The sequence below is a fragment of the Perna viridis genome, chromosome 2 (genome assembly GCF_037379345.1).
Source record: "Perna viridis isolate PV_CMFRI_1.1 ecotype Kerala chromosome 2, ASM3737934v1, whole genome shotgun sequence".
Taxonomy (NCBI): domain Eukaryota; kingdom Metazoa; phylum Mollusca; class Bivalvia; order Mytilida; family Mytilidae; genus Perna; species Perna viridis.
In genome coordinates this window covers 3,969,522-3,996,349 of record NC_142446.1, presented here as the reverse complement: position 1 = coordinate 3,996,349, position 26,828 = coordinate 3,969,522, and the positions used below count along the sequence as shown (strand labels likewise).

Below are 26,828 nucleotides of genomic sequence, written 5' to 3'. Positions count from 1 at the left end.
AAAAAGTTTTTTTTTACAAACATAGAATAAATAAAGCCTTCATTAAAATTTTCCTTATAACTTTGTCTGATAAAATAAAATTTTAAATTGTTTTTACGAAAACGAGAAGTCATTTATAACGAACTAATTTGTGACCTATTGTCGAGGTATTTTGAATACCGGTTATTTCTTTTTGTGAATTCTGTAAATTTCATGTATTTTCTAATTTTCTCTTAGAGTTTGGTTTGAAATGCCTTTGGCACTGATGATATCATGATAACACTACTCTAAGACGTGGCCTTATATGGATTTTTGAACTTGTCTGACACTGTCACGTGCATTAAGTATCAAAAATGCATAGGTCATACTGGTTTTAAAACAAGTTAAAAAGAGCTTTTAGTCAAAAGTCTTAAACTAAAAATACTGTGAGCAAGCTCACATAGAAAATACCCCTGCTTGCAGTTTAATGTATAACCCACAAGTTCAACTTCCTACCTTTGGCTTTGTACTTGCAGTCCCCAACACAGGCAACAGTGACTATTCCTTCATGCACATCTAAATATGTTGCAAAACTTTCCTATAATGTGTCATCAAAATCCCTTACGCAGTTAAGGAGAAGTTGTGCTGACAAGGTTTTAACTTTTAAGGCAGTGGCTGCTCATCCACACATATGATGACAGGGAGCCTATTCAGGCTAATCGTCCACACATCCGGTTTGATTAAATTACACACATAAAATAAAAAACAAAAACAAAAGTTTCTTATCAATAACTGGAAATAACATAACTTTGATATTAAACAGTAACTGTTTGATTATTCTAAAAGCCTTAATTTAATATATAAATAAATGTTTAGCCTTGTCAATTAAATAAAGTGTTAGTTTAAGGCACCTCCGCTCCAGTTTTTGAATATGGTTATTATTAGAACTGTCATTTTTTTGTATGTTTGTATTTGAGTATTGTGTCTTAACCATTGTAAATGTGTTTGAAAGAACAAATATTTGTATATGTAAAAAATATCGATTAAAAATCATTCAGAATTTAGGACAAAATACACATTTATCAAACTTGAAAGACTATAATAAAGTTTGCACATCCAGAAAGATTGTTTTGGCACATGATTCAGTCCGGCACATTTTAAATCATAATGCTGCCATTCCAGACAGTAATCACAAGCTAGTGAGTCTTGGTCAAACAATATATCCTTACAAGTGAAACATGTCCATTTACACAGGTCGACCCTTCTTTGTAGAAACTAAAATTTGAAAAATATTAAATGTGTTAGCACTGAAGTACTTTATAACACGCGGGATATTTACATTTTTGTCCAAGATTTTACAAATGTTTAGAACATCTAGTAAAGACGACATTGACTTTGGCCCCAGTCATCATACCTTCTGTGACTTGTTCTGTGTCTGACTATCATAAAATCCGTTCATTTTCAAGCACAGGGGCTTGCTCTCACTATCAAATATGCAGTCCAACTACAGTATATAACACAAATAGCAAACTTCAGTTTATTTTCGTGAAGCCTTAATAGTTGTACATTTGTGGTTAAGTTTTCGACAATATTTCCATAACAAAGTGTCGGGTATTTCCGTCACGATTCTGTATGTTTTTGACGCAAACCGGATGTGTGGACAATTAGCCTGAAAAGACTCCTCAACCACGAATGCCTAGACGAGGAGCCACTGCCAACTTTTAACCTGTAAAACCTTTGTCAGATTATCTCCTTTTGGTGTCCCCAGACAGTATAAATATTCCATCATGCACATCTACATATAATGCCCAACCTTGATAGGTGATTTGTTGTAGTTTTTTCATTGAAGTTTTTGAGTAGGACATAAGGTTTATTAACCATATTGAAAGGGCCTGCCATACTATCAAAGAAAAAAATATTTTTGTCCTGAAACAATGTTCGCATAATTGACTTCAAATAGTGGAGACACACACACATGAAAAGGACATTTTAAATCAGACATCAGAATGACACTGGAAAAAGTATTGAATTAAAAAAAAAACTTCCTGACCAAAATTTCTAAATCTTTCAACCTGAATTTTAAGATTTATCATTGTTCCTAATAACATAATCTAATTCTTTTAGTTCAAATGAGAGGTATTTTTTATTAAACCTACTGAAGCTCACATTGGAAGTGCTACAATGTTGTTGATAAAAATAAAAACACAGTTGACACCAAATTGTAGAATGATCTGTTCTGAATGTTATATGACTGTGTGTGTATACCGGTAATCAACTATGTACTGTTCATAATATTCTAGTTGTTGGCCTTTGATTGGCAAGCAATTTATATTCTTTGAAATGAGGCTTTTTATTTATATCGGTGATCCAAACACTGAGATAGTTTTATCATAGAATTTTCAAAACCACAGAGGTCATGTAGACATTGTGGTGTTTGTGTTATCATTTTTCTAACATTTAAAGAGATTTACACTGGCCTGTTTCAGTGGTTGTAAATGAAAATGAAGAATGAGCAATTATCGCTCTGTGACTTGTTTGTCCATATTATTCCTCATGCTGCATGTTCCTCTGTTCTTATCTTGTACATTTCAGCAGCCCCTACTATTAAAAGAAGACCCTGTTGGATTATCTCCCATTGCAAATATCTTGATTCTTTTACATAGGATGCCCATTCTTTATATAGGTGTTCATCGAAAAACCATTCAATAGTCTAAGATAAGTTGTACAAAGTACATGGACAAACTGACAGATTGACAGTGAATGAATGGGCAGACAGATATATATTTTGATTCCTGTACAGGGAACTTTGTGGGAAAACAGTAATCAGTTTTGTTTTTTGCTTTATAGTCAAAACTAAAATAGTTGTGCGGAAACTGGTAATAAAGGTGTTAGTTCCTGACTTATTTTATTGATTGGTTCTGGAAATTAATTGTATGTAGCCTAAGGAACTGGAATTGTTGCGTGAATATAACGGGTCCCAAGGTCTATTTCCTATTTGTCTCACATATAATTGGGCAAGTGATACCACTAAATGTAGTTTAAAGCATGTGACAGGCAGTAAAATAACATGAAAACTCCACATAAAAGATACAGACAATCTGACATAATACATCAAAACTCAACATAAAAGATACAGACAATCTGACATAATACATATATACAAAGGTTTGGCATCTGAATTCTATGTAAATGTTAATCATTGTTTTTGACTGACCACACAAACCAGAGTTTGCCTTCCTCAAATTAAGAAGGCAGTGCACCTTTTAATCTGCTGTCAAATCTCTAGTCATTCCACCAGTGAATATGCTGAGAAATCTCTAGTAATTCCACCAGTGAATCTGCTTTTATATCTCTTGTCAGTGAATCAAAGGCACATGTTTAAATCTGCTGACAAATCTAGTTGTTAGGGAATTAAAAGCAATGCATTTTTTGTTAATTATCTCTGGTCATTGAATTAATACACTAACATATTTCTGGACAGTATATTCACAGTATATTTCTATGACAGTAGATATTAATTGGCTGTGCTAGCTATAATATAATTTTATCTTTCAGGTAAAAAAGAGATGAGAGTTTTTTATTCAGTTGCTAGATTCTCAACATTATATCAATGTGGTTTATGTGTTTCACAAAGACAAAAGAGTACAAAAAATAATGTTGGAAAAATACTTAAAGAACTAAATTATGAAAATTATAAAATTTATGGTAAAAAGTTGAACAGAAAGAGTAAGAGATCAACTGTGAATCCTAATAATAAGGATGGAGACAATACTGTAACAAAGCCAGTCACAGAGTTTAATAACAACTGGAGACCTCTCCCAAAACCGAAGGATAAGGTACATACATCATTAGACTGTATATCAGACTATCCTTTATTGAGGTGTCAAGATCAATTTGACAATTCTGTACTTCTAAGGTCTGCTGGGAGTCATTTGCCATCTGTTACCCATATTATGAATGAGACAATGTCTGATTTGTCTAAGTTTTATCTAGAGAGGTGGAAGAAGAAGATTATTAGTGAGCTTGGTGAAGAAGGGTTTAACAAACTTCAGGAAGGTATTTATATTGTCTCATTCATTATTTAGTTAACATAATAGATAGAAAGAAACTCTTAATTGCTCAAATGATCCTATTGTAAGTCCTACCAAAGTCTACTTGAGTCAACATTTTTGGACAACTCTTAGTTAAATTTAGTTCCTTCTCAGTTATGTCCTGTGTTCTTCCTAAAGCTGTGTTTTGGTTAATGTAATTTTACAATTATAGCGCATTTTATTACAGAAACATTCCAGAATGGATCAAACTTACATGCCAATATAGAAAAGTTCCTGTCAGGGATGCCTGAAGCAGATTTGAATATTAATGAAGGAAATTTAGGTCATTGGAAAAGTCTATGTAAGGCTTTAAAGGAGGTCAATAAAATAATTGCTATGGAAGAAATGGTGAAACACACAGATTTATGTTACCAAGGGAAGTTTGACTGTGTTGCTGTTTACAGGTAGGATGAAGAACAGTAGATATCTAATTATCACCATACCAATTTCATGAAATTTATGGAAATCATTAACACATTATTTCTCTATCAAATTGCAAAAGATGAAATGCACAGAAGATTTTTTATTACTTTATATTTCAGGAATATATTGTGTGTAATTGATTGGAAGACTTCTAAGAAGATCAAGCCTACAATCCGTGACACTTTTGACAACCCTATTCAGATAGCTGCATACATAGGGGCAATAAATAATAGTCAATTATTGGAGAAAAATAAGGTAACTATGCCATTTTTTGTGCAATTTGTATATTGTGATGATATTTTATCTCCCTCCACCACACTTTAATTATATTACAGGTAATTGGACTTTCATGAAATTATTAATTCTTTCTTTCATTTTGCAGCTGTCACACTTAAGAAAGTTTACTAATACTGGACCAAGGCTGATATTCCAGTATCTTCAACTTTTGAAAATTTACAATATCCACAAACTGGCAAACTATTTGCAAACTATGGCTTTCCAAACTATGTGTGTCTTTTAATAGCTGTTTTGAACCAGTTTTATGCCTAAAGTTCGGTATACTTGTGAAGTAAATGATAAGAATTTTATCCACCAGAACTAGCAATAATAAAATTCCAATCATCAGCATATCATTATTAGCTTACCTGGACCAAAGGTCAGTGTAAACATATGCCATCACTTTGTGTCTGTTGTCGTCATCATTAACATTTCTGAAAAAATGTCTTCTCCTCTGAAATCACTCAGTGGATTGTAACCATATTTGGTCATCACAGTCATGAAGATGTCTGCTTTAAAACATGTAGGCTATGCTGATCTAGCAACAAACATGGCTGCCATGTTACTTTACAGATTAAAGAGGTAAATCCACTTATTTTAATGTATATCTGTCATGGTATAGCTCTGGAACTGTGAGAGAAAGAAAGGGAAAAAAAGATGATATACCTCCTTTGGTTGGAAGAGCTCTAAAAAGTCTCTGTTTGAACATTATGGGACAACTCCTTGATAGAATTCTTCCCCTTGGAAAGTAATCTTTTTTTGGCAATTTTTAGCCAATTTCGTTAAAAAGAGGATTTAATTTTAAATTGATGAAGTGGAACAGCCCTACAAAAGATTCAACCGAGTTTTCATATACAAAAAAAAAAAAAAAACATGTAAAGAATATTGGTTTGTGGGTGTTTCTGGAAAAGTTAAAAAAAAACTCTTAATTGATCTATGCTCTTTCTTTTTTTTTCTTTTTTTTTAGTTGCATGACATAAATATAATTTTTATTATACCTCAACTCAAAGAGTTCATGGTATAATTTGGAATGGCCTTGCCCATCCTTCCAAGGTTTTGGAACAATAATTTTGACTCCCAAAGAAATGATGGATCTTAAATTTGCCAAAACACTAAGTATATCAATTTTCTTTTATGAAAATATGATTACTTGTAACATAAACTTTTGGAGCACTATAACAAATGGGAAAATAGAATATTGTTATTTGAACACTGATCTTTTTATTATTCTACATTCCAGTGGTCACTCACTGAATCTCCTTACAGGTAACTTTACCATGTGAATGAAAAATTCTCATACAGCAGTTTTGATGCATGAGTGGAGGTGTCTATTTAAATTACATGAGTTTAAGCTCCAATAGAATAGATGAATTTATTTAGAAAAACTGATATGTACTTCAAGCTATTCCAGTTCAGGCAAAGAAATGAGTTCCAGATGAACAATTTCAGACCTATAGGGTATCTACATAAATATTTCTGATTGCTCAATACTAAGGTATACAGTAAAACTTTCCCCATAGTGACTCCTTTTCTTGATTGGGATATTTTTGTCAATCTTTTAATATTTATATGCTTGTCTCTCTTGATGGGTCTTAATAAAGTATATCCGATCCTCTCTGTCTGTTGTTCACAATAACTGGAAAATGCTGCTTTGGTGTATAGTTTATTTCTATTGATTTGAGATTCCTTTCAATTTTTAGAAATTTCCATTTTTTGTTTTGTTTTTTTAGCTATGGGACTTTATTCTTACAGAAATGAGGCCATTTTCAGGGTTTTTTTTGTATTATGCAATTTATTTATTTATTTATTTATTTTAGATTTATGCAAGCTCCTTTTCAATTTTGTAAACTTCCAGTTTCAGAAATTAGAATTATTGGACTTCACACGTAGTTGAGGGGCAGATTTTGAAGTTTTTGGACTAGAACTCAAGATTGGTTGCATCCATTTTCATGAAACTTCGGGAAATAGTTTATTTCTATTGATGTAAGCTACATTTCTTATTGTTATGATTTTCTGGTCTTCTGTTCTTAAGTCATTAAAAGGGTGGATTTCCCATACTTGCACAATAACTTGAAAGACTTAGAGCAATTTTCATGAAACTTTGAAGAATTGTTTATTCTATTAATGTAAGCTCCCTTTGAAATTTTTTTTTATTTTCTTTTATTGTAGGCTTTTGATTTTTATTATCATAATCTTCAGAAACAAAATTTTATGATCTATTGATATCATGTTATCTGTCTGTCTGTCTGTTTGTCCATGTAGTCTTTGATTAGTTTTATTACATGTATTGAAGTTATTTGACCACTACCATTCTGGTTTAAATATTATCTTGTGTCAAATAATGACCACTTTCATTCTGGTTAAAACTTTATCCTATGTCAAATATTGACAAAAATATTCAAAGAGAACAAAGAAAGTGTCCCTTTTGCAGAGAAACTGTTGGTGATGAATACAATTACATAGTAGAATGTAGAAGTCTGTGACATGATAGAAAACTTTTTATGATGAAAACACTTGTCTGTTACAAAACAAATATCGTTACTTATTTGTAACATTTTAAAATTTGACAATATCATGAACCAGAAACAACAATCAAAACTGCGAAACTTTGCAAATTTATTATAATCTTTATTGACAAAATTGACTTTTTCTGGCCGCTGTGTGCAATATTTATATTGACTGTTCCACTTACCATGTACAATGTATTGATTTATTATGTAATTTGTTTTTCTGCATACCTTTGTTCAACTTGGGTTATACATGTATTAGATTAAAGATATATATACCAGTTCAATTTGTATCCTGTGTCAAATATTGACCACTACCATTCTGGTTAAAACCTTATCCTGTTTCAAATACTGACGACTTCTATTCTGGTTAAAACCTTATTCTGTGTAAATAATGACCACTTCTATTCTGGTAAAACCTTTTCCTGTGTCAAATGTTGAAATCAACAATTCTGATTAAAACTAGCCTTTGTCAAATAATAACTTTTTCCTTAGTCGAATATTTATTTAAGCAAGTAATGACCATTTTCACATCTTAAAAGATTATTTGCTCAACTGAAAGAATTTGATAAAAAATCAAAACATTTCATGGTAGCACTTTATAAATGCATTGAGCTGCAGTTTCATGCACAAATTTGACCTAGTTTGATCAATGAAATTGAGAAAGAAAGGGTGAGATTTTGGTGAAAAAATGGGTTGACTTTATAGAGTAAATGTACATTGTTTCAGTAGCTCCAATACTTGTGATGGTAAAAAATTTAAAATGCATGTATGTATATATTCTCACCATACAAGGCAACATACAATTAGTGACCATACACTTAAGGAATACATATAAATATAAAGGATAACTCTATTACATTTTTTAGAAAGATGACATCAAAGCAAATAAAAATATGACCTTTTGTATTCTTATCAAAGATATTTACTGCTATGTATTTTGAAAATATAAAACACCCCCCCCCCCAAAAAAAAAAAAAAAACAAACAAACAAACAAACAAATAAGTTACTATTGAGAACTCGTAATATCATATTTATCTCAGTTGATAAAAAATGTATATTGGCCAGATCATGAAACTTCTGTAGTGATGACTTCAATATTGTAGGAACATACCCCTGTTCCAGAAGCCTTTTGATTGGAGTTCAAAAAGTCTGCGTAGTTTCAGCAAGCTCTGGCATGACGTATGAGTTGTGATATAAACACTCCATACGCAGGTGCTGAAGGGATGTTGCCGTATATGAAGGAAAGTTGACAATTCTGAATGAAAAGTCATCACGTTTGTCGTAAAGTTTGGTCAATAGTTTTCCTTTACCATCGATTTTAAGTGTAGGTCAGGATATGAGGCTGACCTTACAGTGTCTGTAGTATCCTTTATCTCAAGTTCTTTGGGGTAGATGCGATGTATCAAATCACCGAAATTAGGATTGTTTAAAGATAATACGTCATCTATATAGCGGAAACTGAGATTAAAGGATCTAGCCAAACTATACTCTTTCTTTCGGATCAAATCGGCTATAAAGTCAGCCTCATGAGATAGAAGCAAGTAAAGGAGCACAATTTGTTCCTATTGGAATGCCGACCGTTTGTTGAAAAACACGTCCACCACACTGGACAAATATGTTGTCGATTAAAAATTCCAGCATTTTGTAAACATCTTAACAGGGTGGGGACTTTATTAAGTATCAAGACATTAATACTTCACAAATAAAAATAACCAAGTTTTGTTAAGTTGTGAAGAAGATTTACAAGATGATATAGAGATTCTAAAGTTAATGACAGTGTTGTGAAGTACTGAATGTACATACGCGTTATGTTGGTTCTGAAACCAAATAATACTGGCAGTGCCTCTTGATATATTTTATACAGCTGCAAAACAAGTATACAATTTTTTTTCCAAGGAAACATTTTTCAGGCTGCAAATGTATGTGACTATTTAGAATTAGATAAAATTATTTGATACAAGACTTAGTTGAAATTTTGATTTTGAAGTGTTATGGTGAGTCAGTACCGATGGATTCAGCCTTAAGTTCTTTTTACCCGGTATTGTATTTTTATTTCATAAAAATTTCGAATGCATGACTTTAAGTGGGAAATTTTTCCATTATGCAATTTTATTCTCCTTTGCTAGAGAACTGTTTAACTATGACTAATGTAAAAAACAAAGACATTATAGATGTAAATTCTTATAGCTCATACACTACTAATGTGGTCCTAAGGAAGAGTAATTGACAGGCTTTTTAGGGAATTGAAAATGGAGCATATTCAAATCCCGAATTTGCCTATGTGTATATATTTAAAACAATAGTGTCACCGAAAAATGGTGCTGACAGCGACGTCAACGTCCGTATCGTCGTCGTCCATATTCACTCGATTTTCGTGCGATTACTATGGTTATGGTTGATCAATTGTTATGAAATTTTGATCTGATTTTACCAACTACTAATTAATGATTGCTCCTATTTAAGTTTTTAGTTCATTTTAAAATTCGGGCCATCCATGTAATTGACAGATACCACGCTGTCAGTTTTTGTTAATCTAAAAAAAACTGAGAGCCCAGAATTTTACCAAGCTAACTCACATAAAGTGAAATGCCCAATCCTTATTAACATGACATAGCAAGGTCAACAAATCCATGAAGGTACACCTTCAAGGAAGAATATATGACATGTCTTGTAGTTGTGGCAAGTCATTGTGGAATTTGTTCCCCATTAAATGATATAAGTAGATATTTAGTAACACATGTTAATATATATTTATAAACATGTGCATAATTCAATTATTGATTTCAGTAAATGGAGGAGTTTTCTGGACGATGCAAACACGTTCATCCTACCTATGCACCTGGGCCATGCTCCCAGTTTTAAGTGGAGTTTCTCATTTACATTTGTTAATTTGTACATGTATGTATTATTTTAGTTACTTTATGTTTATTTTCGCTAGAATCTTGGTTCCATTGGTTAATCTTTCAAGATAAAAACGTATGTTTGTTCAAATTTGCTCTTTCGGCAGTACCAGTCTGCGGCCATATTTGCCCCTCGGGCAATACCAGTCTGTGTCCACACTTGTATTGATGAAACAATTGTATTAGATATGTTAGAACACCCGACTTATTTATCTTTTTACAGTTAGAAGAAATAAAACAAGGAGTGATTGTAATTGCCTACCCTGATGGTAATCCTGCTCATGTACATGTAATGGATGAGAACGTTTGTCAACATTATTGGAGCCTCTGGTTAAATAGATTACATTTGTACTGGCAAAAAGTGTACAATCTGTAACTTTACTGTAATACATGCATTTAAAATTGAACAATCTTACCGTTTATAACAATGAATGGTGTCTGTGTCTGTAACTGTGTAATGCCACTGCTCAAATTTCAAGCTGACATTGACAAAACTTTTTTCCTTGTAATCCCCATAGGGTTAAAGTAATACACGTAGAGTCCTAATTTATCAGGGGTAGATGCGTGAATTATTTAAAAAAAGGGGGGTCCAGACTATTCATTTACTCATTTTTTGCTGCTGTTTATAATGTACCACCAATGTGATATGATTTTATTATCCAAGTTACAAATGATAGTTACATCTTTGGTTACTGAAAACTAAATATCAAAAATTGCTTCTGGGCAGTTTGATTAATATAGCAGAACTTAAACTGGATATTTGCTATAGTCCTTCAATTTATCATGCTAGTCAAGTTGGGTTGCAATTTGCTGCCTGAACTTGCTTTCCCTTCAGGTTTCAGTTGTTGGTCCTTGGTAGAAGTCACCATTGCCAATGAGCAGACAGAAAGGGAAATAATAAAAATAGGGTAATTAATTGGAAAGAGTGAATTACCAAAAGATGATCACGAATGCCGAAGAACGCCTAGATTTTACGAGTGAGCAGAACTTGTTCTGCGCATGAGTTAAACTTAATGCGTTCTTGGCACGAGTGATCACATTTTGGTCATTCGCAATAACCAATTGATTATCCTATTTATTATATAGATTTCCTCCATTATTCAATGCTATTTTCAATATGAATTTTATATTTTGTGAACGGCGTATTGATATTCGTATTTTGAAGTTTTGGCGGGAGAAAGTGCGAGAGTGAAATTACCGAATTTATTTTAGTGTGAATTATCGATTTTTTTTTACACTGGGAACATTCGGTAAATCACTGCCATCTACAAAATAAATTGATTTACTGGTATTCTAATCACAAATATATTCACTGGCATGTGAAGTTGCTCCCTTATGAAGTCATTAATTTTATTCATATCCTTATTTCTTGAACCTGACAAGTGTTCTTACCATACAAAAAGCCCTTTTATTAGCCCACCTGGACCAACGGGCCATGTGAACTATAACCATCCTCTGGTGTCAAACGTCGTCGTTAACAATTTTTCAAATTTCTTTTCCTCTGATACTACAGATCCAATACAAACCGAAGTCGGTATGAATGTTTGGTGTGAATTCTTCCTATTTAATTAAGCGAGGTGAGTGATTTAGGTTTTGTAGAGCCTCTAGTTTTTTGTTTTTTTTGTTATATTTTATTGAATTATGATGTACTTTCAAAAATTTTCGCCTGTGTTACTACCGGACAGATTTCAATGAAAGTTGATGATATGATTGTTGATAGTTCCTTAGGGTCCCTACACAAAATGAATGTTATTGCAAACCTCAAGTTCCCTTTGGCAACACCTGTAGAGGACTAGGAATGATAATCAATAACAGAAATTCATGTCACTTTCTATTTTAGTACTTTAATACAACAAAACATTTTATATCATACTACATTACTGTACAAATTAAAACATACTATTCTTACAAAAAGAATAAAAACTTAATATACTCTACATACACACATCCTTCAAACCAGAGTAAATCAGTGTGAAGGTGTACATACAAGCTTATTAATCTCTAAAGTCAACATCGTTACACAAGAATTTCAAGATATATCAAAAATACACTGTATAGTATTTTTAATTGTATGTATGGTAGCATAGTAATAATATGTTAAAGCAATATCTGTGCTTCAAAAAATTCTTTCCTAACCAGATGTGTAGGTGCACATACCTGTCAAAACAGTAGGGACAGTTAAAGGTTCCACGAAGTCAATATCTAGGACATTTTCATTAAAAGGTTTTCATTCATAAATAAATTACATGGGGCTCTGAAATTTTGCTAAATGTGTCTGTATATATTTCAAAGTAAAAGCACATTCATGGAAAACATTTCTATAATCATTATATTTCATCAACAACAAAATCGTACCCAATATATTTTGAAATAAATATACAGCTGTCAAAAAAAACACCAAAACTTTAAATCTGAAATTCATATATTTCTGTTCCATAATTTTTAAGGTATTTTTATATTTACGTTTGCTAAATGTAGCTAAACAATGGAACCTGCTTATGTGTAGAATAATGTATTAAGAAGTATGAAGCAGTGACTGGGATATACTACATGTGTCGGCATTCTTGAAATTATGACTTTAAATACAAAACTTTCAAGAGCAAATGAGTGAGGTTTGGCAAAAGCTTGAAAAATCTATGAGAAAAAACAATAGATTGAAAGAAACTACCGCCAAATTTCTTCCCATTTAATTAAGTAAGGTGAACGATTTAGGCTTTGTTGAGCCTCTAGGTTTTTCTTTTGTTATATTCTATTGAATTATAATGTACTTTCAAAAATTTCCTGCATATATGAATGCATGAGAGTTGGCACTGTTTAAAATTTTGGACAAGTTATGTACTAGATATTAACTTTAATAAATGGCTCTACAGATCTACTGTTAGTAGTTTACACAGATGAGATGAGATGAAATACAATAATCAGGAAAGTTCTGTTGTTTGAACTTGAAAAGTTCAAAATTTTCAGTAGAAATCAACTAGACCTGTAATTTATCAAGATACTAATACTAATAATCAGAAAGGATTTAATTTAAAATATATACTAAGTACCGGAAGTACTTAATTAATATTCTATCAGATACCCAACATTAACAGCTTACTGATTGATGAAAATGATAATCAAATCTATTGAGAACATGCAACAAGTAAATATTAAAGAAAACAACATGTGAAAAAAAAACATCCACAGGTTGAAGCTTGATACAACTACAGAGTTCGAGCCTTGAACAGTTGGGGCAAGTATTATCACTACAATATAACTTTACACAGTTCTGAACTAATTCTGACTGCACAACAGAATGCAATCATAGAACATAATATTAGAAACTGATACATTTACTAAATGTTAAGATTCAGCAGATCAAGGAATCCCAAGAAGTATATATTGTTGAAATCGAACTAAAATTGATTTTAGACATTACAGATCTCAAAGTGGACTAATTTAAAAACTGGACCCAAAGTGAACTAAACCAATATTATGTCCTGTGTTACTGTCATACATTTGACAGCACACAAGTATTTCAAATATATGCATAAATACTAAGCAAGTACAAAAATAATACAGTACACATTAAAAATTTCCCAAAGTATGTGAAGCTTATGCAAGCACATACTGGTGAAATATTTTGGCTAAGATAAACATGTTAAAATTAAATAAATATCAACTTTGTCATTAATAGGAGGTGCACAGTTTGAATAATATTGATTCAATACTTTTTGAGTTCTAGATTATGCAAAGTATGTACCACTAAACAAAACATACAGGTGGAATTGAGCAGATACTAGACATGCTGTCATCGTTAATGATGCAGGTAAAAAGGTAAAATTCAGCACATCAAGGAAGTTGGACCTGAATTTGGACAAACTTGAATTGCAGTTCCACAATAAAATAAAATAAAAAAACAACAAAATACCCTAGAAGATTCTGCATATCATAGAATACAAAGAAGACAATTTTTTGTCGAAATGAAAAAAACTTACTTTTGGACCCTTATCACCTCAGTGTATATTAGTACCAAAACAAGGTCTAAAACCAAATATATATGTACAAATAAGCATCAGCATGTCATAGTGTTAATTTTTCCCCTTAAAATCAAATTAAGATTTAATTTTGGACCCCATTTTTGACCAACTCAAAATAAAAAAAAATTAATACACAATTAGATTCAGCATATCTCAAAAGAACCTACGGAAACAAGCATTCTATTTTCAGTCCCTGTAATTCTTTTATCAGTAAGGACAATAACCCTAAAAATTGATTCTATCCTTTCACTTACAGTAGGAAATTTTGTTTCAAATCCTTCTGCAAATACTCCAGTTATCACATAAAAACAAAGTGTCTATATAGAAGATGACATCACCATACCATAATTTTTGCGGTCTTATATAAAGATTTCATTGTTGAATTATCAAAATAACATCTGACAGGAAGTGTAAAGCTTATTGTGACATGTATCAAGCTCTTTGTATACTAACAATTGGCTATTATATTAACTTAACTTGCATACTTAAATCTGGAAAAATACACATGGTGTTCTACAGATAAAAACATCAATAAGAACATAAACAGAAAGTACTGGTATTAATAATACTTATTTTTTATCCCCTCAAAATTCTTTTCTGAAAAAAGATGTACAAAACCTTAATTGTATAATCTATTCACTGAACAAGTCTCAGCAATACCCAGGGCTTTCCCAGTTATTTAGATGCCATTTCTAAATAAAGATCTGTTAAGAAACAAATCTCTAATAATTTTTATAAAAAACTGGACTCCTATGATGGGAAAATTGTTAATCCAGTATCGCCTGCAAATGACCTATCTTTTTTACTTAATTCAACTTAATGCAAGTTTCATTTTTGGTAAAATAATGAACTCTGTCAAAATTAGTAGTAATCTAATTAATTACCCTTCAAGCTAGCCAGGATAAGACATGTTCTACAGTATAGTATCACTCTAACATCACCAATGAAATAATGGATAAAAAAATACAGTCTGAAGCAATATTATTCAACTTAGAAAAAATACTTCTTTTGTGTAGTATTAACACTCATTAATCAAAGTCACATACATAATACACATCTTAGGGACAGTACCATGGCAATATAAATACCCTGTAGAACAGGGCTTTCAGGGTTACGATGTTTTCAACTTTTTTCTTCGAACACCAGCTATATCTCCATCTAAAGAACTCTCTGATTCTGATTCATCAAATGTCCCACTACTTGTATGTGCAAATTGTCCTGTATTCCGTGCTTTTTCTAATGCTCTTACTGAAATCAATAACATATTATCATATCATTTTAGGTAGGTATCACATCCTATAGAACAAGAGGCTCCCAGGAGCCTGAATCACTCACCTGCGTAAATTTTTGCCTTTCAAGGGCAATAACTCTAACAAGGAGTTGCCCAACAATTTTGACTCAAAGAAGATTTTGGTAGGACTTATAATTAGGATCATTTCATCAATTGAAAGTTTCATTCGATCTATTATAGTTTTCAAGATATTGGCTGAAAGCTACTAAAAACGTAATTTTTTTTGCTTTTCAAGGGCAACAACTCGAAGGTCAAAGAAAAAAATAAGTGAGCTTCCGGTTTCCCAACCGACAATATTTTTTTTAAAGGTGAATTGCCAACCCTAGCATTTTTTGGCAAAAATCGGAAATTCCGGAGTTACTCGATCTCGTTCTGGCATTTTTATACATGGATGGCGCTGGGATTCGCCAATGTTTATCTGAATAATCAACTCGTTATATCACGTTCCCTACGATTACTCCATTGGCATTGAAATGGATACGGAGATGGACTGAATTATTAGGGTTATGCCAATTTTTATTAGATCTGGCGACAAAAATAACCTGTTGGCAATTTTCTCTGCGCCTAGCTTTTGTATATTTAAACTGACAGAAAGTCTGACAGCAACGCATATTCTCTCTAATTAAACAATTGTGTTGACTCCTGGTCAGAGTTGAATGACCATAACCAATTTACGACTGAAGCCAATCAAATGTAATTAGACCAGGTGATCGTGACTCGCAACATGATCATGGTAGATGTCAGTCAATCAGATGTAAATATATTATTCAGCCAATCAAAACTCTCATAATCTGGTCAAAGGTAAACACAATCATGTGCACGTGGATACATACAGGCTACACTGCCCTTTTTAACCATGTGATACAATCCAAATCAGATTTACCTTATAACAGAATAAATTAAATCCAATTAAAAATGATTATCCCATCTCGAAGTGTCTAAAACACTACGAAATGCAAGAATTGATAAAAGAAAATAGACAACATTTGTTTACACTTTTTTGGCGGAAAAATAGGCGGCATTAAGTAATGATTCTAAAATCAAGTAGGAGTACAAGAGATAATTTAATGGGGGCATAATTAATGGTCCATGGTAGTTTGCTAGAAATTTAATCACTTGAAAAAAGAATCCAGTTTGTTGAAAATTTATAGACAAAAAATCAAATCATAATTTTAGATAAATTTAATTAGACCACAAAGGATAAGGGTCAACATGTCTATATGTGCATAGTAGTATAAAGTCCTTGATAGAAATAAACCACCTGTTTCTGGAGTTGTACTTAATTATTTTGCATATATAAAGTGGCTAATGGTTTTAGATGCTGACTAAGACTAGAGCTAAAACCTGCTTTATACATGCATCAAGAGTTAATCTTGGGTATATGTATGACATGAATGAAGGGGTTATTTTGTTGAATTGACAAAGATAACTCATCAGTGGACTAACTAAGTGTCATATCTTAAAGAATACAATAAATTTTTTTTGGTACCCATTTCAGCTCTAATTTTTGAAAATTAGCAGCTGGCGAATTTTCTGGCGATAGAATTTTGGAAGCCAGAGCACCCCCTCTAATATCGCCCAACATGGTGGCAGCATCCAGTCTACAAGTTACAAGCCTATTGGCATTAAAATTCCTTAAATGTAACCACATGGATAACAAAGAAGACATGGTTTTAGATGAAAACTGCTGGTTTACACTATGTATCACATACATCACAAATTATATCGTATTTCATCTACCCTATTTATAAAATCATGAAGTTTTCCAAATTTAAAAATATTGAGTACTTCTTGAATTCAATCAATATTTTGATTATGACCTTCCTACATATTTGATTTTAATACTGCTGATGAGCAGTTACTTCTTTAAACACATGTACAGCATGCCGAAATTTACAATGTATAGAACTTTTTTTGTATTAGACATACATGTACAGTGGCATTTTTTTTATTTAAGAAAAAAAAATACCTACCTACCCTATTTTTTTCAGACATGAAACAGGAAACACACGTTTTGTTTCGGCCTAACAAGGAGTTATCAAAAAATTTGATCCCCACAAATTTTTGTAGGCCCTATCATTTAGATTTCAGCAACAGAAAGTTTCATTCTATCTATCATAGTTTTCAAGATACTGGCTGAAAACTGTAAAAAAAAAAAACACCATTTTTCAACTTTCAAGAGCAACAACTCTTACAGGGAGTCATCAGACAACTTTGATCCCTCAGACTTTTATGGGCCTTATAATAAGGATCATTCAGCGATTGAAAGAATTTGGCTTAACCCTAACAGAGATACAAGACATCTGACTGACCCCTATGTTCTATTTTAAGTAGCAGCAGCCATGTTTTTCCACAGAACAAACATTTTTCACCTTTCAAGGGCAATTATTCTTACAAGGAGTAGTCTGACAACTATTATAGATAGAATAAAAGTTTCATTTGATGAAAGGCAAAAATTTAACCAGGTGAGCAATTCGAGCTCCTGGGAACATCTGGTTCTTTAGGACATGAATTTTGTACATCTTATAATATGGATCATTTCAGCAAATGAAAGAATTTAGCTTAACCTAACCATTTTGGAGATATAATATGCAAAAAACTACTGTCTGACCCCTATGTTCTATTTAAATCAATTGAAATCTTTAAAAGATGACATCATTAGAAAGAAACAATTCCCCAAATTTCAATCAAAATTGTCGCAAGTTTTACAAGTTTCAATCAAAGTGAGAACAATGGACGGATGGGCAATCATGGTGTACTACAATATGTCATGCCTAGAAAGACAGGTATATGAAACCTGATAATTCAGAAACTGATTTTGTTAAAAAAGATATTTGAGGTCAATTATTTCATCACATGCGTGAGAACCACAATCATCATTTAAACAAAAATTTCATTATTCTAACTTACTTTGTTGTTCTAAGGTGGAATTCTGCTTTTTAAGGTCATCTATATCTGTTTGATGACTTTGATTTTTGCGTCTTATGAATTGGATATAATCTGCTGCCTTTTTAAGTATCTGTGCTCTAGATACCTACAAATATAAGTCATCACATACCGTAAAAGTATCATTTTTTTGCGTTGTACTAATTTACACAGTGAACATAAAAGCATGAAAAAATAGTACCTGCGAAATTGATTTTCAACACTATATCATTTTTTCAATCCAGGAAAATTGATACCCCCGAATATGTTCACTTGACAGAATCCGCAAAAATCAGCAGCCGTGAAAATTAAGATGTGTACAGTAAGCTCCAATAGATTAAGGGCAAAGGGAAGCTACATATAATTTGGTTCTGTAATTTAAAGGACATTATAAAGGAAATAAATGAAAGACTATGTTTAACACAACATAATAAATCAAGATGACGATTCAAACTACATTTCTTTGTAAAATTAAAAAGTTGCACTATTAAGTTTAAAATTGTAGTGACATAGTATAAGTTTCTGACACAATTTTAAAGTGATCAACAAATGTAAAAAATTGAGTTAAGAGTTAGGAAATTTCAGTAATATAGTCAATATTGAAAAAAAACCTTGACATTTCAATTTTTGTTGAAATCAAACATTTTAAATTTGGACCCTTTAGTTTGGACAACATGAAAAAAAAAGCCAATATCAAAATAAATTGTTAGATTCAGCATTTCAAATAATCCAATGAATTCAAGGTTTGTTCAACTAGCTAGAAATATTGCAAGCAAACTCAAACAAAATACCTCCCACACACAAATCAGTGTCTGAAATGGACTTGTATATTAAACCCTTTAAAAGGATTATATTCCTTTAAAATTAATTTGCTGGCACAGATAATAATTATTTCCTTGATGCACATATACATTTGATATCTTTTCTAGAAAATTTCATCGAAGTCCCTTCAGTGCTTTAGGTGGGGTTGGGCATTCCTAGTTACTTTTTATGTCCATTTGCAGGCATCAGACAATTTGTCCCTTCACAAATATTTAAATATGATGCCAGACCTTTGTATAAAATTTCATAAAATCCCTACAGTAGCTTAGGAGTTGCTATTACAAGGTTACCGAAGTTAGATTATGTCCCTTTGCAGCCATCAGACATTAATCATATTCCTTCACACACAATTACATATAATGCCAAAAGCTTTATCAAAATCAATGAGTAGATCAGATGAGTAGATCAGATGAAGTTAAGAGGTATCAACATATAACATAAACCTGTATTTTGTTATCAAACGTTACCAGAGTTATATCCCTTGAAATATCATACTTAATTTTTGGAAATTTATATTTTGACAACAGGAAGTCTAAGAGACATGGGACTCTTTGGTCTATGTGACCTTCCATTTACAGCAGGGCATAATCTAGGATTCAGTGAATAGAAGAGACTTCTCCCTTCCAGGAGTGAGAGGAAGAAGTGAATCTTGAATATAGAATAATCATAATTCACCGCTAGAATATTTTATCACACTGATATGATATGAAGTTGTATCTTCAAATGGACATGTATTCTAATAAAAAATAAACAAACAAGACGAGTTTAATACTGTAATTCCATTTTCTACACTTGCATATGCATAAGTACATGTATAATAAGTAATTGTAATTAAATATAGTAGGTGATCAGATTGTCATTAAGAACTTGTTTCTTAGTAGCATATTCTTAAAGTCTCAGGATGATCTGCACCTTCATGTGGTCTCTTCCTGAAAAAGACAATTTATGTAAATCATCTCTGTTCTGTCATTTGAATGCACATGTATTGTAGGTGATTCACAACACAAAACCTGTACAGGCATACATGTACATTTAGTGTGATTATTTTTAAATTGATATCAGTAGTCATAATTCAAATTGATCAATGAATGATTCTATCTTGAAGTGGCAGTCTATTTTCCAATAAGTTTTCCTGATTTTTTTTTAATAAGTGACAATAGTTCATTCAATTTTAAGAGATTTATTATCTTTTGTTTAACCTTACCAAAACAAAAGGTCATTTAAGACCCCCTCATACACGTAACTGTGATCCAAGCTGAACCTGACAATTAACAATTTTCTTTTAAAACAATTGTACATGTAAATCTGCAGGGGTCACTAAATGTATTAGTAAATTCATTGCTGTCACCTAATTAAAAAAAAAAATCAAAGAACACAAAATGTATCTTACCTTTTGTGATTATTTACTTCAGATATCGGACTCAAAAGTCGAAAATGTTTCATTCATATTGGTTCTGCTGGTTTTATCCATTTTCCAAGTTGCCAAAATGGTGAAAAATTCCCTGGATTGCTTGGAACTAATGAAAATTTAGTGAACTTCTTTCAAATTAAGCTTTCTTCTTGCTGCAAAAATTGCTGACATTTTATTTGTTTATTACCAGGAAGTGCTAGAGTTATTTCTCTTTGGTCAATTTGCACAGGACTTCAATTCTCTTGAAAAAAAACACAAGTTGGCGACTTTTAACCATTTTTAAAATTTCTTGGCGACAAATTTTTATTTCGCCACCTAGATAATGCACTGTTGCACCCAAGGTTAAAGGTCAACATGTGCTTAAAAGCTTTCTCACTGCTAACTTCAGGCCTTGATATTCAGAAAATGATAAGGGATAAGTGCATACAATGTATGTGCAGCATACGAAATTACCATCTCGATAAGCTCTTTATTTTGAGCCGAATTTTACAACTGTCCAACAACTGTTCATATTTTATGACAAACTGTTTGCGACTTTGACCTTGTTACCGTTTTCAAAGTCAATTAATCCTTAGCTGTATGGTGGTAGTCCAATGTCTTTACAACGTATGGTTCTGGAGTTTATTATTGCATCATCTTTCAGTTTTTTATTGTGCCAACAAAGAGCTCTAAAACTGCCCAATATTTGTGAACATCTTTATATGTTCGGCAGATTATCATTCAGTATACAGATTTAAGATGTCTTGTTATTTTAGTTTTTAAAAGCAGAGGTATATATTTCAAGTCCACAACAGATACACAAATGATTTTTACACAAAATGAAAAATCTGCTAGAGTACACTTGTTTGACACAATACAAAGGAACAATATAAAAAATCAAAGAAAGTAAATCAACTTGACATTTTCATATTTTACAATGGTTTTCATCAGTTCCTATTTATAGAATTTATATTGCATCATTTTTCAACTTCATTGAAGGATGTCATGTCATTCTGAGGGTCTAAATGAGCACATTTCAAAAGTCATAGTTTCAAACCCAATATTTTATACATGTTTAAAGGGTGTGTTTGAATAAGTGCAAATATCATCAAGTTCTTTGGAGGTCAGTTGTTACATATCAAATGAAAGGTCTTAAAGCATACATCCAAAATATTGAAGTTTTGTGGGTTTGGTTGGGTGGGGTCAATGTGTGCAGAAACTAAAACGTTTTATATGGTTCGGACACTTAGGTTGTTGTATAGGTCTCACCACTTCCTGGTCAAATGGCCACCCACTATGTAGTACCAAAAAACACACTGAACTAAGACCTCTGCATTGTTAGTGCATTATTTGTGTGTATTCTGATCAGAAGTAGTCAAAATAAAGCTGAGAACGTGTACTTTGAAATCATATGTGTACAAAAGTGTGTATGAATATTGTTTACATGTTTACATGGAATAATTTGACTCCATGCTCTCAGTTAGCAGAAAAGGTAAAAATGCGGATTTTCAGTATTATTTATTAAAGTAAATTTTGTGAAGAATTTCTACAAGCATCATACCATTAGCATAATGATTTTGAAAGCCTTATTTTCCAAGCTTTGCAATGGTATGCAACTTAAAAATTTGCCATGGGAATTCACAGTGAAACTTGGAAAGGAAATTGTTGTAAAGATTAGCTTATATCATAATAAACAAAAGGGCTTAAAGTGTACTTATTACCAGGAGAAAGCTTTCAAGGGAAACCCCTTTCAATTATTTTACAAACAATTGTTCATGATGTACTATTTTTAAGTTTGTCTTTTTTTATGTGGTTGGGTTGAAGGATAATCTTCTGTAATATTGGGCAACTTTGGATCAAAATTTGAAAATGCAGATGGAGATAGATGCTAGCTTGTTTACAGCATCGTCTTGGCTACCTAAATACTTGTCACCTCTACATATATATATGTACATGTAGGTCATTAAAAAAAATTAACAAACTGAACATGATATATGAAGTCCTGGTATTCAATATTTAAATCAGATGAAATATAAAACCTTTTCTCCCTGTAGTGCAGGAACTGAGTCTCTGAGACTTGAGAAACTGTCTTTAATATGATCTCTTCTTTTTCTTTCTAAAGCATTATGATGTGCACGCTTTTCTGCCTGAAGTGTAAAGATAAAATATTAAGTGTAACCAGGTAGATCTGCATACACAATATCTAGGACTTAAAATTCATTATGTGCTTCAGTAAAAAGTGAAAGGTTCTCAATAAAATCAACATAAATTTATGTGAAGAATGGTAGATCCAGAACCTAGGTAAATATCAACGGTCCTTCAGAAAAACTCCCCAAACCTCAGTCCAGTGCTAATTTGGGTTTTTGGTTTGATACAACCCAATGCTTGTGCAGTAATACAGCCAGTTGCAAGCATTGTTTGACTGATTCAGATGTACTGTAGGTTGTTAAGTCATGCAAAATATGAAGTAAAGAGATGATGCTGTACTCTAAACATTTTTTGACCTTGCTACACTACCTGTCGCAGTTATCAATTAAAATGCAATGAAATTTCTGATTTTGAAATTCAAAATACATTTGTAATACCATTTTTGTACTTGAATATATTAGTTGACAATTTCTAGAATCAAAGAAGTGTAATAGGATTAGATGCAAAGTATCTGAAAATGAAAATTAAACATTCACAATAGACCCTTATGTGGCAAGTTAAATATCTGATTCATACATGCATGCTCACCACCTGTCCCACAGGTAACACGAACAAGTCTTGTAGGTGGTAGTGCAGGCAAGAGTAAGTACATTTAGGTATCACACTATCCCATTTTTTGCAGTCAATAAAAGAAAACAAAGGATATTTTAAATCCATTACTAAGTAACAAAAAGTTTGTGGCGACTTCAAAAATGTAAGGATGGCACGAAATCAGAAAAAAACTTGCTAACCAACCACAAATAACAGAATATTTCTATGGAAACAAATTCTAAGTCCAAGACGGCGAGGGTACAAAAATGTATTTTGCCACACTCATTGTCTATGTACCGTACGGTATCTGGTGACTATTCAAAATGAAATCAGTTATACCTGTGTCATAAACTGTGTGTTGGCTGATGCAGATAACTCATCGTCGTCCTCCTGAAAAACCAAAACGAGACATGTAAATAAGGAAATTTTGAGGTCAATTTAATGTCAAAATAATTGGCATATATCAACAAGTTAAACGGTGTAGTTTGATAATTAAACGTTGTAAAATCATTGTTTACATCACTCTCAATATCCACATCTCTATCCTCATCGCTCATGGTGGTATCTAGCACCCATCCAACAGCTTAACTGATCGAGTGGAACTCTGTTTACGACCTAAAATGGCTAACCAAACAACGCCACGAGGATTACCCACGTGCAACTTCCGGCATGATGTAAACAAGGATTGAAAATTTATGGCGGTAATTTCAAATAGTAGCCCACGTGTAGTAGCCGCTTCACTTTTCTGCAGGCGTACTTTCAAGACAGTTAGAGTGGGGAAATGCTCCCAGACCCACATGGGATCTGAGATTAGGCCAGAGCGTCTACACAGCAGCCCAGCCGCTGGTATGACATACTCGGAGTTCTTCGGTCAGGTATCCGGGAAGGCTGGCTCTGCCATAACACTAGTTGGTTGTACATACCACTAACACCAACCGTGAGAGGCATGTAATAGCATTCAAGGTCGTTAAAAAAAACCCAATCATCACCAGTAGCCGCTAATCTAATTTTAAAAAAATAAGTTGCAGTGTACCTTTTTTATTGAAAATACTTAACATAAATGAAATAAACAGGATATGTGATTTTTAAAAAGATACACACATCGCAATATATTTCTCCCGTTGTAAAAAATGAGTTCGTTTTTATTTGAGGAAACGTTTTGTCGTTTATATGATTGAAGTCATCACTACAGAAGTTTTATTGTCGTCATCATGAACTCGTGGATGTTTATGGTGTATCCATCTGCACCATGAAAACTGATTTATTCAACGGGCCATAGTTTTCCTTTCCTCGTTTGTCTACCGCGGGTGTTTGTAGAAAAGCAGAGGACGCTTACCCCTACCGGTGCACCTGGTCCATGCTCCCAGTTTTTATTGGAGTCCGAGTTGCTCATTTGCTTTTGTTCCTTTGTATGTATGATTTTAGTTACTTTATGTTCATTGTTGTGTATGTCTGTTTTCCATGCCTGGTCTTTTTCCCTGGATTACATTATTTTGATTACCGCTATAACCTTGGTTCCCTTGATTACTCTTCCAAGACTAGGCTACTTCAAGTCATTGGTCAACAAACTGACTTTCTATTTTAATTACTAAAGCGTTCAATACCATAAAAATCTAATTATAAATTTGTGTAACAAAGTGTATGAAAATAGTGGAATTAATAGTGTTACAACTTTGCTTGATAAATTGCATGCTCATGTGGGATCTTTTAAATCTGCTTCAAAGTTTTGATTTATCTAGCCTGTACACAACACTTCCACAGAAAGACTTGCATATATTCTCAAATGGTCCTTTGATAAATCGGGATGTAAATATATTTGTTCGAATTCTTTTAGATCTTTTTTTAGTAACGCAAAACATAAAAAACTTACGTTAGTTGGACTTAACAGTACTCGAATTCGTTGGACAACATTTACGTTCGCTTATCGTCGAGTTATTCCCATAGAAACCAATTGTGCACCACTTATTGCGAACCTATTCCTGTATTGTTACAAATCACAATTTATGGCTAGAATAATAAAATAAAGATCGACCCCTCCAAACAATATTTGGCAGGAAAAAAATCAATAACAGCTTCAGATATTTGGACGATACTTTGGCTCTCAACAACGACGACTGTCCGTTTCTTCATTTTAGTATACCTATCAATAATGGCAAACTTAATACTAAAATATAGGACAAGAGGGGAGATTTTTTATTTTCTATTGTTAACTATCCGATTTTTAGATGCTGACGTCCCCTTGTCGCCTTCAGCTGTTTCGATTTGCTCGGATTTTAAGGAAAGAAATCTTTATATAACTGAGAAATATGTTGACTAATCCGTCGAATAGGCTAATTCGTAAGGGATATAGTTATTATTGTCAAATCGTTAAAGACAACATTTTGGAATAAACATTTACACGCTCATAGGTCTCACATAGAAACTAACACACTGTATTTAAAAGCAGTTTTCGGCATGAGATGGGGTGTGTTCTTATTGTACGACTCATGATGTACCGTGGTTCTCAATTTTTAACCCATGGGAAGAATTTGGATATTGAGGGCATAACTTTTTATAGGTTTAAACTGGTCTGAAGCTAGCATGTCAGTTTGCATTTCATGATTTGTGAAACGTATAATCAGTTTTTTTTATTTATAAGTTTTAACAATGGACTTGGGCCTTTTTAAACCGATTTTAGGTATATTTTATGGTTAACATTTTTCCACATTGGCCAGTTTTAAAAGGGGAGGGTTGTACTTCACCCCCGCCCCGGATTTTTTTGCGCCTGTCATAGGTCATGATGCTAAAGTATATAGGGGAAACTATTTCGCTGTACCTATTTATAATGTTGTTTTGTGGCCATCTGCAGCCTGTCCAATGGTGTGAGGGTTTCCTCGTCGTTCAATGAAGCCCCATGGGTGACCTTGAGCTGACATTTTTTTTCACCCCGGTGTGGTTGTTGTCTCTTTGACATACCAGTATTCACCATATCCATTCTCCTTATATTAAGAGGTTTTTTTTGTCCTTGACTACTCATACGAGTCTTGCACGGACGGTATTTACCCACACATTCGCCTTCATAAAGGTCTCTCCTTTCATCATGTCCGACAAATTCGCTAAACCTTGATGTACGTTAAAGTGTCTTTCTATATAGGATTTCAAAGGCAACACTGAGCTACTGCACGCATCAACAGAACGACCTGCTCTGATGTAAATCATTCTTAGGAGGCAACAAACCACAAATCGCGATTAAATTTTATCATAGTTAAACAGATCAACACTCGTAGGCATAATACACTCGGGTGATCTAATAAGGAAAAAATGGATAATGTGGTGGCATGAAACACTGAGATAGATAAGCTAGTTAGGGAAATACATTGAACAAAATGATGGCATAAAATACTCGGAGTTGAGCAATAAGAGAAATATTGTGTAAAGTGGTGGCAAAAGCACTCGAAGGTGAGCTAATAAGGGACATATTGGGGAAGTGGTGGCAAAAAATAC

At 32.7% G+C, this 26,828-nt stretch overlaps 2 protein-coding genes across 4 annotated transcripts; one reads left to right on the top strand and one right to left on the bottom strand.

Moving 5' to 3' along the window:
* The first annotated feature begins 95 nt into the window (after nucleotides 1-95).
* Nucleotides 96-12,554, top strand: LOC148623342 (mitochondrial genome maintenance exonuclease 1-like). Of its 3 annotated transcripts, XM_088565150.1 has the most exons (8): nucleotides 109-146; nucleotides 3,514-4,014; nucleotides 4,237-4,453; nucleotides 4,592-4,727; nucleotides 4,855-6,206; nucleotides 6,604-6,731; nucleotides 10,047-10,157; nucleotides 10,383-10,569. In XM_088565150.1, the coding sequence occupies exons 2-5, from the start codon at nucleotides 3,525-3,527 to the stop codon at nucleotides 4,990-4,992; spliced, it is 981 nt and encodes a 326-aa protein (XP_088421276.1). In that variant the 5' UTR covers nucleotides 109-146; nucleotides 3,514-3,524; the 3' UTR covers nucleotides 4,993-6,206; nucleotides 6,604-6,731; nucleotides 10,047-10,157; nucleotides 10,383-10,569. The 3 variants fall into 3 exon arrangements, with proteins under 3 accessions (XP_088421275.1, XP_088421276.1, XP_088421278.1); XM_088565152.1 differs by lacking the exons at nucleotides 4,855-6,206; nucleotides 6,604-6,731; XM_088565149.1 differs by lacking the exons at nucleotides 4,855-6,206; nucleotides 6,604-6,731; nucleotides 10,047-10,157 and having other exon boundaries at nucleotides 96-146; nucleotides 10,383-12,554.
* LOC148623341 (protein max-like) lies at nucleotides 11,984-23,987 on the bottom strand. The gene is made up of 5 exons (XM_088565154.1): nucleotides 23,864-23,987; nucleotides 23,685-23,735; nucleotides 22,646-22,753; nucleotides 18,380-18,503; nucleotides 11,984-15,426 (listed from the first exon to the last, which is right to left on the bottom strand). Exons 1-5 carry the CDS (start codon nucleotides 23,900-23,902, stop codon nucleotides 15,290-15,292), a joined length of 459 nt encoding a protein of 152 aa, XP_088421280.1. The 5' UTR covers nucleotides 23,903-23,987; the 3' UTR covers nucleotides 11,984-15,289.
* Nucleotides 23,988-26,828: the final 2,841 nt, after the last annotated feature.